An 11,108-nucleotide genomic window follows, 5' to 3' on the forward strand; every position below is an offset into this window, starting at 1 on the left:
AAATAATTCCTTCTGCAAAATATTACATACCCACTTAGAGGTCTTGATTTCCTAATTTCGAAGAATTGAGTTCCCGTATGATTATATCTGGATTTTATTTGTTAAGACAAAGTGATTGCAAAATGGAGAAAGTAATAGCATATGTGTAAGATGAATCAAACAAATGATTCTGTCGTAATATCTTCAAGAAATATGAAGTACTAAAATATAACTAAGAAGAATAATTTAATTCATTTGAACGTCATATGAAGAATTTTCTCTTTTTTAATCAGATAATGGGATCTAACAGAACCCATTTTAATCATAATTTTTTTAAAAGCAGTCAGATGGTTTAGCAATAGTTCCATGGGGAAGCAAATATGAAAGGATTATTGTTTATAATACAAGAATATACATTTTTAAGGATGGTACTTAGAATTCGTTATAACCCCTCAATAATCTTATATACTGATTGTTCCTCTTTATAACTGATGTAAGAATATAAAATATTGACTCAGTTCACTCATCGCCACCAAACCATACTTTGTCCATACCATGGACCATAATCTTCAGCAGTAGGTGCAACTATCCATGGAATAAGCTCATCAGAAATGCATTTTGAAAATTTCACAATTATGAAATATTCCTGATTGGCTCCATTCAAACTGCCCATTGAATTTTAATACACAGAAAATTCTATATATATACTTCCTGTTTGGGGCTAGGACTTTGCCTCAGTAGAATTGTCTTCCTTGATAAGGTATGATTCAAAGTTTGCCTTAACTATGGCTCTTGACTTCAGCCTTTTGGTAGTAACTTCCTGATGGCCCTAAGAAATAATCTAGTAGGGCTGGGCAAAGTATTCAAAAGAATGCCTTCCAAAGAACACTGGTACGAACAAACTATTACTCCTCCAAACACTGAGAAACCTGCATCTTTCAGAAGGCATTGTGAAACTACTTTGAGAGTTTTTCAGGTTGCCTCTGTATGCTTGTTCATATACAGCTGCTTCTCTAACAATTCCTTTGGCAGCGCTATCCAAATCTCATCAGTTACAATGATTGAAAATCAGAATTTGTCTCCAGTCCAAATCCAAAGTAGATATCATAAGGGGCTATTTAGGCCATCAGGTTCAACCTTCTGCTCATAACAGGTATCCAAATTAAAGCATCCCAGCCAGATGGCTGTCTAGCCTCCACTTGATTATATCCAATGAAGGAGAACCTACACTCTCTCTGAGTTAACTGGATTGCAGTGTTCTTACTGTTCAGAATTTTTTTCTAACATACAATCAGAATCTGTCTTCCTATAACTTAAATCCATTGTTTTGTGTCCTGCAAACAGGTCTAGACTTTCTTCTACATGAACATATTTTCCAGCATGTCTTTGCTGCCCTTCCCTGAACCTGTTCTGATTTCTCAGAATCCTACTTAGACCAAAGTGCTGAAAATTTGATCAGATACTTGAACTGGATTCTGACGAAAGTAGAATAATTACATTCTGTGATTTGGAAACTAGTACTTCTGTTGATGTAGCCTAAAATTGCCTTTGCCTTTGTTTTAGCTACATCATATTGCTGGCTTATATTTAGTTTGCAATTAACCATTATTCTAAAACTTTTTTGCAAGTATTGTTACTGTCATGATGCAGTGAACATAAGGACATAAATAGTACCCTGCTGGATTGGACCCCTGGCCCATCTAATTCTCACAGAGGCCAACCATTTGCACAAGGAAGCTCGCTAGTCTCCCAGCAGATGACCTTCAGAGACAGTCACACTGCCATCAAGGTTAATAGCCATTGATCCCCGTGGCTTCCAGGAATTGGTCCAACTCTTTTTTGAAGCCACCAAGCTGGTAGCCAGCACCACATCTCATGGTAAAACAATGCACATCACCTATCTCTACTGCTACAATTTATTGTCCTAGAAGTCTGTGCATTCTTGCCCTCATGAGCCAGTGTAAGGGTTGAAGCTGATCAGACTAGAACCAGTTCTGTTCAGGCCAGACAGAAGCAATATTTAAACAGGGAACAGGAGCATTCTAATCTCAAGTCTGGGAGCTAGAGTCTGTTGACCAAATGGGACAGAAGAACAAAGTTTAACAATTAAAACTTTTCTTTTGCATATATAGTGGGCTTAACTTCTGTGTTCTGTAGTAGGCAAATTTTCTTCATACACATGAATTCTTTCTTGACTGCAATAAGGCAACTTATCATGCAGTATTGAGTCCTTGAAGCTGCTGCTATCTAATTCCTGAAGGCAGGGTTGGGTACTTGAAGAGGAGATATTCTCTGCCTGAAGTATGTCACTCTATGTGCCATGATCACCAAAAAAAAGGTCTACTGTTCAATCTCCTGTTTCAATTACAACCTCTTCATACTGTTAAAGCTACGTATGGCATTCTAAAGACCAAGGGCAACACACCAAGCTTAAGTAATCTCATAATGCTTCACAAGTGCTAGAAAATACAACAACAGCACTTTTCATTCATTCTTGTCCCTCAGGTCAGCTTGGTTCTCTACTAAATTATCTACCCTCCTTCCATTTTCCTCAACAAATAAGCTTAATAGCTTTTTTTCTTTTTTTAAACAAGGATACTGCAGCATCTTCATGTAATTCTGTATTGCCTGAAGCCAGTCTGGGATCGTCATGGAAGCCTTGTAATTTGGCACCAACGGCATGGAAGGCTGCATAAAATGAGACAGAGACAAGTTGGGAGAAGTCATTATCTGAGGTAGGAAGCCAAAACTATTTTAGTCAAGAGAGAAGAAGAGCTGAACTCAGGAATGTCAGAGTGATGACCCTCTGCTACTGCAAAATATTATTTTGCATTATATATTTTATCATTATTTTGCGTTATATGCTCTATATTTTACCAGATTAAGTCCCACTGAGCAAAATGGGATTTATTCCCCAGGCAGGTATGCAAATGTGCACTCCAAGCATTCAATGTCTGAAAGAAGAGCCAACTTGAAGACTTCTAGCTTCAAGCCAGCTTTGCCAAATTAAGGCATAATCCACAGAAGACCATTTCCCATCTCTCAGCATCCTTCTTGCTCCTAACCTTTTCAGAATATTCACACAGCTGTTCATGTAACAGCAGAAAGAAGCTCCTTCTGAGATTCATATGTCACAATTCTCTGCTAGCAATTGACAAATGAACACAAACAAAGGGACATTGTCTATTATCAATTGGTGTGCTAAGCATTTAAAGCGGAAGCAAGCTGTCCAATTTCTTTGGCATGAAAATTTTGGGTAAGAATGAAGGGTGGATTTTTTAAGAGCAACTTAGAAACAATTATTGTAGCTGGAAAACACAAAACTAGGACTGTACTTGTGCAGACTCATAACAATTTGATACAGGTACATAAAGGCATAATAGTTTTGCCTGTCTGGACAAGGCCCATTCCTATAAACGTAACGCTAACCTCCAAATGTTTACAGCATTTCAAATTCTTGGATGCATTATCAATCTATGCTATCCAATCCCATTCTCCCACTATACAAGGCTATCTCCAGGAGAGCCTTCAGGAAGAGAGCATTACTCCTCCTGATGCTTATGTTCATATTTCTCATGTTCAAACATAATATTTTTGACTCAGTGATGAGCTCTAGACATCCAGTAACTATCAGTGTAGCTATGAAGCAAGCATTTTTTTTTGTTCAAGGTATAGTTCTCATTGCTACGCAATGTTTCTTCAGATGTGTATAGTACAGTTGTCATCATTTCTGGGTACAGTGCCACCACTGCCCATGCTGGCTGGGGGTAATGGAAGTGGTAGTCAAATATACTAGGACATTATCAGGTTGGGAAGGTTTTATTATATTCATAGCAATGGTACAAGTACCTCAGGTGGTGGGGCAAGAAATGCAGTATCCAAAGTTTGGCTTATAATGATAAAAGTCCATCTCCAACTGGTCCAAGAAACTTTTCAAAAGATCTGCTTTTCTCTACACAAATAGCAGAAGCATCAAATGGGAGAAAGTGGGATTACATGCTAGATTTATCCTATGTCAATAAAATTGCTGGTCACTTCCTATAGCAGTCACACATATCCCATTAGTGTAAATGACTTGGATGCACCTGTTGGCAGCCAGTCAGCAGCGTGGCTGGTAGGTAGACCAGTACTGGAGAGAAAGTCACTTCCAGATTCATTCATATGCCAGAAAGAATGGAAATTGTGAAGTATGACTCTTGAGTTTTTATGTCCATACCTTCTACATTCCCTCATTATTCCCACCTTCATATTTCCATTGCTTCTGTACATCCACATTTTCCTTCAATCTTTTAATTCAAGGGTGGATAACTTGTGGCCCTGTGACTCTATGGCTCCCCTCATGCCCTTTTTTGCACACCCCAACCATATCACTTGGGGAGGACATGCCTGCCTAAAATCAGCATTGTTGTTGCCAACTGTGTTTAGGCAAAAAGCATAATAAATCAAGTCAGAGATGCCTTAATACATTTAAAAAAAAAATTTCACACATATACAACCAGAACAAAAACAGACTATCTTCAGTAACTCAGGATAAATATTAAAGAGCTGATATTGAAGTGAATTACTGATGCCATGGATCTCTCCCCAGAATCCCTATCCAACCCGCTTTAATTGGGTTTAGAATATATTAATTACATAATGTGAACGATCAGCATTAAATATCTTCATTTGCAAGAATGTCTCCGAGACCTAAATGGCTGCAGTCCTGTGGCCTGTTCCCATCTGCCTAGGAAAGAAAACACCCTAAACTGGCAAGGTGGAGTATCCTGGGGAGCTGAAAAGGATGCTAAGAAACAATCCCACCAGCTTGCCTTCCATTAAATTGGTACTGTGAAACTGGCTGTGCCCACCATGGCACCCTTTTGGTGAACAGGCCCAACCACCCTCATGGCAACCATATTGTGAGACCTTTACAACAGGATCTCAAAATTCCAAATGGATCCACTGACTCACAAAGCTGGCTTCCTCTTGCTTGAGATCTGCATGTAGCAGTTTGGTATACTGCAACTACAGAATTTATTTATTTATGTATGTATGTATGTATGTATGTATTTATTTATTTATTTATTTATTTATTTATATATTTCAAATTTAGATACCGCCCATCTCACAAAAAAGTGACTCTGGGTGACTCACAAAAGTGACTCACAATAAAACAGGAATAAATATTAAAATACAATAAAAATGATATAAAATACAAAAAGATGTTGATGGTTAGTAAGATGTTAACATATGGGAGCATCTTCAAGGTGCTAGCCACCTCCAGGGTTGGTTAGGAATTAGTAGAGTTGTGCTACAAGATCATCCTGTTTCAATTCTGTATCTCTTTATCATAGTTCTTGGGCTTGCTGCTTACAAGAGGGACTGTTAAAAGAAAAGGATGACATCCCATCAATAAATTGAGTCCCCCATCTCCCATCTTCAATTTATCTTGCTCCTACAAGTAAGGCAAGGAAAAACCTGCCTCTATTGCCCAAATTAATTTTCAAAATGCCAAGATTCTGATTCAGCCACTCGTTAGTCTCTCCACTGGTATAATACAAGTAGTCCCCAGTTTAAGAACAAGTTTCGTTCCCAAGGTCTGTCTTTAAGTCAAATTTGTATGTAAGCTGGAACAGTATTATTATATAATACTGTATAAATAGTATTGTGTAATGAACTCAAATCATTGTGTATTTAACTTGAATTTTGCTACAATAGGCTCCATTCTTAACTATGAATCGTCTTTAACCTGGGCATTCTTAACCTGGAGACTACCTGTATATGCTCCCTACAGCACAGCAAGGTTTTCCAAGTCTTTACCAGCCAGAAAACACCAGAGCAATGCTACAGCAAGAAAACAAATCCTGCAGACTGTTCCCAGCAATGTCGTCCTTGCCTACAGCTGCTAAGATACAAGAGGAAGTAATGAAGAACTCCACCCAGGGCTCTTCTTCAGCATTTGGGCTAGCAGACAGAACAGGTGGCTGCTGTCTCTGGAGGGTATCCATTGCAAGTGTTTCCATCCTTTGATTACCAGCTGTTTCATCAATCATCAGAGATCTCCAGTCACATGTCACGTGGTACAGAATTAGGATTGCGAATGGAAAGGAGAAGACACATGAGGGCAGCATCTTCTTGGGTAGCTTGCACTTACCTAAACCCAGATTCTTACCCCATCATGGCCAAAGGGAAATCTAGCCTGGGGAAACCTTGCCCATAAGAACTCTAATCAGAACACGTCACTAATGACATATTTCTTTCAGATGACCTATGCCAGACTTAACACACACTATAATTTAGTGCTTGTTTTACTATTCAGTTAGGACAGCACATTAATCAGGTGTTGGACTCAGACTGGAAAGATTAGATTCAAGTTCAGCAGCATCCATAGGCTCTCACTGCTTTTACTGGAATGATGAAAGTGGTATCACGACATAATCTCTACCCCTTTGGGGCAGGTGGATGACAACATGAGATATGCAGAAGAGGGGCAGGGCTTGCACCATAACACTGCATTTGTCACTCTGCCCCCTTCCCCCTCCCCCTTGTTGATAGGGCTCTAGCCACCTTCAGCCATGGAAACTTGCTGGGTGGCTTTGGGCCAGTCACTCTCTCAGTCCAACCTACCTCACCGGCTGGTTGTTGTGGGGATAAAATGAAAGAAGATCCCCATGTACGCTGCCTTGAACTCCTGGAGAAAAAGCAGGATACAAATCGAACAAACACGTATGCAAAAATAATGGGAAAAAAGGTCCAATCCAGCATCTAATAAATAAATCTATTTCAAATCCATATTTTCAATTTATTTATTAAATAATATTTATAAACCACCCCAATTTTTAAAAAACTATAGGTGGAAAATACAACTAAATAGAGAAAATATAACAATAACAACATATCCAACAATATAAAATTCCCAATCTTTCCTCTGAACATCACAAAACCCTAACCTTTTATAGCTACTTACAGAAACAGTGACTGGAATCTTACGTCATGCTAAGCTGTAGTTTAAGCCTGGTTTATTGAATAAACTGAGTTTGCACAATCACTAAACATAGTCCTTGGTTTATAAACCACAGTGACTAACTTGAAACCATGTAAACTACATTATGGCATCACACAGAATCAGGGAGCAGCAGTGACTTAAAGAACACCTAGAACGAAGTTCCATCAGTGCAGTAGAGGCATTGTTACAACTTCCCTGATAAATGATAATCTACTTTCTGATTTCAGGTTTCTAAAGGTAATCTCTTCCATTCTAGCCTGTCAGGAGCTGGACTATCCTAAAGACTGTCCTGATTGGACTCATTTGGTTTTTGTCTTGTCTTCTGAGCAGACTTCGATAACCCAATATTTTCCAAATGTGTTAGGACTACAACTCTCATCCTCACTAAGCTGGCTGGGAATCCTAGGAGATATAGTCCCAGTTCTTCTGGAAGGCAGATGGTTGACAAAAACTGCCCAGGAGCAACAGAAACAAACATGCTTTAGCTTTTATGTAATTGTCCTTCCAAAACATGAACATGGTTAGGATAATGCCTCCATGTTATTTCTTTTCTAAGCTAAATATCTATGCAGTTCCATCAATTTTTCAGTTGTTCAGTCGCAAAATATTTGTTCATTAGATTTATATTCCATCTTTCTTCCAGGAACTCAAGGAAGCATACATAACATTCCCACCTCCAATTTTTCCCACAAGTCTGGCTGAACATCACTGAAGCAACTTCCTTCAATGTGGTGAGGTCTGTCAGATCCTAGCCCAGCACCTTAACCACCACACCAGCTGGCTCTCTTGTTTTGCATACAGAAGATCTCAGGTCAACCACAAGTATATCCAGTTAATCAAGAATAAGTGAAAAACCTCACTGGGTTAGGGACAGATGGTCATGGAGAAAATCTATCTATGTGGTTGCTAGAAGTCAAAAATGACTTGATGGCACATAATCAAGCAATCAAGCAATAGGACCTTGAAGATTCAGCAGAAGTAAACAATCCTTCACAGGGTGAGGAACCTGTTGCCCGCTAGATACTGCTGAACCAAATCTCCCATCAACCTTGCCAGCATGTCCAATGGCAAGATATGTTGGGAACTGTAGTTCAGCCAATTCTAGAGTGCCAAATTTGTGCATCCCTGGTCTAGACAGACAGTGAATCTGACTTGGTATAAAGCAGCTGCATGCAACCAGTGTGGCAGATGAGTAATGCAGCTGGTCAGAGAGAGAAAGGTGAATATGAAAACCAACTATTTGTAGGTTAGCACAAGTTTCTAATTCCATCCTGTTAAATCCAACATCTTGGCACCTCTCAGCAAAGCGGTGTTTTTCCTGCCAAGCTCAACTGCTGTGCCACTTGGAATTTAATTCCATCTTTGTTAACAGAGAGCTGCAAACTTTCACAAATGTTCCTGGAGATAAGGAACCAGACCGTACATTTTCAAATGTGCGGAAAGCAAATAGCTGCTCAAAATAAGCACTTGGTATGGAAATGCCCAGGTGACAATTAACCGTTAGCACTTTCAGTCACAACTACAAGTATTTCCTCTAGGGAAAAAGATGAGCAGCTGTTGAACTACATTCATAGATGTCTCAAGGGCTTATGAAAGCAAGTACAGCCAAGGCCGAGAGACAATTAGCCCTCCACAAATATAAAGAATTTTGAATCTTGAATTATTAGGGCTCAACTATTTTTCAAGCATCCTTCTAGTCTTTGTGGCTGCACAGAAAAACCTGAAACATGTCAATAGCTCTTAGAATCCAGAGCAAGACTTTTAGTAGTTACTAGACAAGGTTTTTTTTAAAAATTTTATTTAGCCCCATTCCTATAGCTAACTTCCCTCCAATTGAGCTCAACGTCTGGTGACTCCAAGTACATTTTTACATAGTTTTCTCTGCAACAATTTGGCAGTGATTTACCCCCACCTTCTTCTGGGGTAATTTTTGACTTCACAGTCTAATTTCCTAGTGGTATCCCATTCAAGTACCAACCAGGTCTGACTATTCCTGGCTTTTTCTGAGTTTAGCCAAGGTTAACCAACTGCTGTTAAAATTCCCAGTGTGCACCTCTCTTATTTCTTTTCTTGCAAAAAGAAGCAGGGAAGATAAGTTCTTGTAATAACCTCCGCCCCACCCCATTTGGAAAGTAGAAAGTCACATAAACAAGCAAAGGAACCTCCATGCATTTGATTCATGCACCTTGGCCAGACCATCAAGCAGAAAACAAGGATCCAGAGGGGGAAGAGCCGTAACTTACTTTTGTAAGGAAAGCAGCACTCCTTATCGTCTCCACCATCTCTATGCCTGAAGGGTGGACCTTCGCCACATGACCCCACATTCTCTCCCAGGTCTGCCCATCAATCGGAAAGCCACTTTTGTTGACGAGGAACACTGCTGCTCCATCTTTGTCCTCCTCTTCTGAGCCCCCGTTGTTGGCAGTACTGAGCGTCCGAGTGTGGGAGCTTCTGGAACGGCCCCCTTTGTCTCCCTTGGGGTGGGAGTTGTGGGAAGCGTTGGAGCCAGAGCCGGTCATTGTGAGCTCTAAAGGAACCAGCAGTCCGACAGAAGACAGACCCTGGTCAGTGTCCCATCAAGCGAGCCCGCTCCATTCTGCCCCCTGCTCCCACCAAATGAATCAGGCCAACATGAAATTGCTTGCTAGCAGCCGCCAAGCAGGTGGCGGGGGGCTTGTTCCTCATACAGACAGAATCTACAAAGACACAAGGAGTGGAGAACAACATGGTGTCAGCATCATCGAGCAGCCAAGCTCTACCTCCCAACCAAGTGCCTTCCAGCCATGTCAAACTACAACTTCTATTATCCCCAGGCAGCTTAGCGGTACAATCCAGGCTGGCTGGGGATGATGAGCATTGCAATCAAAGGCATCTGGAGAGCATCAGGTTGGAGAAGGCAGGACTAGATAAAATAGCCCATTTCCAGAGAGTTTGCAGGGATGTTCACATTCCCTGCTTAGTGTGTGGTTGCTTGGTTTGCATGCTACACTGAATTATATACTAACCAAATGGGCTGAAGGTACAAAACAAGGCAAACCTCATCTCCCTCCCTCCCTCCCTCCCTCCCTCCCACCCCACTCCACCCCGTCAAGGTTAATAGTAACCAAGCTAAGGATGCTGCACGCTGTGCACATGCAACTGAGGTCTTTGACCTGGTTAAGTGTGTGGTGTGAACACAGCCACCGAGTATTCTGTTATCAGCTGGAAATGGCAAACGACAGAAGGGCCTTTCTCGAAGACGCATTTTATTATATTCACTTGTCAAACAAAAGGGTACTGGAAGAGCTGGCTTTTCTACAGCAATCCTCAGGCTGCCTCTCACCAGGGGGCGACAGCAGCCAGCCAAAAAGCCTTTCTTTCCGTCTGAGCAATGTCTTACAAAAGGCACGGGTCGCCTAGCTGTTGCGGGCTAGCTCCTAGATTTCGAAGACAGTAGCCTAGGTTAACGCGAATCTGCCACGCAGAGTGGACGGTTGCCGCCACATCCTGGCTCAGCTTCTGGTTGGGACCCACTGAAGAAACACACACACTCCTGAGGGGAGATCCCAGCAGCTCTGTGCGCATTCGCCACCCGGATCTCATTGTTCCGAGGCTGGAAAGCTCAATGGCATGCAGCAGCCAGGCTCGGACTGCTACAAGGAGGAAGCATGTACGCTTCCACAGCTCTTTGGCAACCCCCGTGCGGGACGATCTGGGATCTACATGCGTGTGAAACGAAGCCAAAGGAGGGGAATTGCCTGGGTGGCCCCACTACCGCAAGCCTTTCCTTTTTTCTCCTGGAGATGGTTCCCCCATCGCTCGCTCCGCCACGAGGACCCCACCCATTCGCCCGCTCCCGCTGCACGGCCGTTAGCCTTACCTGGTCGCGGGAGGATTCATTGCACCGGAGCCTCTCCAGGCGGCTGCGGCTGATGCTGCTCCTGCAGCTGACTCGGTCGCCTTCGCCTTAGTCCATGTTCCATGATCAAGTGTTACTCTCTGACATGTAACCATGTTACCCGGCAGCCGCCGACATTCGGAGCGTTCCCATTGGGCGCCGCAACAAAGAGGGGCGGTCTTAAGGGAGCCGGGAAGCAGCTCAAAGAAGCATTGCGGACGTCTGATTGGCCGGGGGCTCGGCAGGCCAGCAAGGCCAGCCCGG

The 11,108-nt window shown here is 41.9% G+C and overlaps 1 protein-coding gene across 1 annotated transcript in view; it reads right to left on the minus strand.

The window, feature by feature from the left end:
• The window catches only part of VASH2 (vasohibin 2), a 34,006-nt gene extending 22,983 nt beyond the window's left edge, over window positions 1-11,023 (minus strand). The window contains exons 1-4 of the mRNA XM_007425642.4: window positions 10,827-11,023; window positions 9,211-9,663; window positions 2,579-2,667; window positions 31-87 (exon numbers count right to left, since the gene is read on the minus strand). Coding sequence (XP_007425704.1) covers window positions 31-87; window positions 2,579-2,667; window positions 9,211-9,486 — 422 coding nt within the window. The 5' untranslated portion in view covers window positions 9,487-9,663; window positions 10,827-11,023. The remainder of the gene's footprint in view (window positions 1-30; window positions 88-2,578; window positions 2,668-9,210; window positions 9,664-10,826) is intronic.
• Between the last annotated feature and the right edge of the window lie 85 nt (window positions 11,024-11,108).

The sequence above is a fragment of the Python bivittatus genome, unplaced genomic scaffold (genome assembly GCF_059951505.1).
Source record: "Python bivittatus isolate LINGU-HERP-01145 unplaced genomic scaffold, Pbiv_v1 ctg000020_np1212, whole genome shotgun sequence".
NCBI lineage: Eukaryota > Metazoa > Chordata > Lepidosauria > Squamata > Pythonidae > Python > Python bivittatus.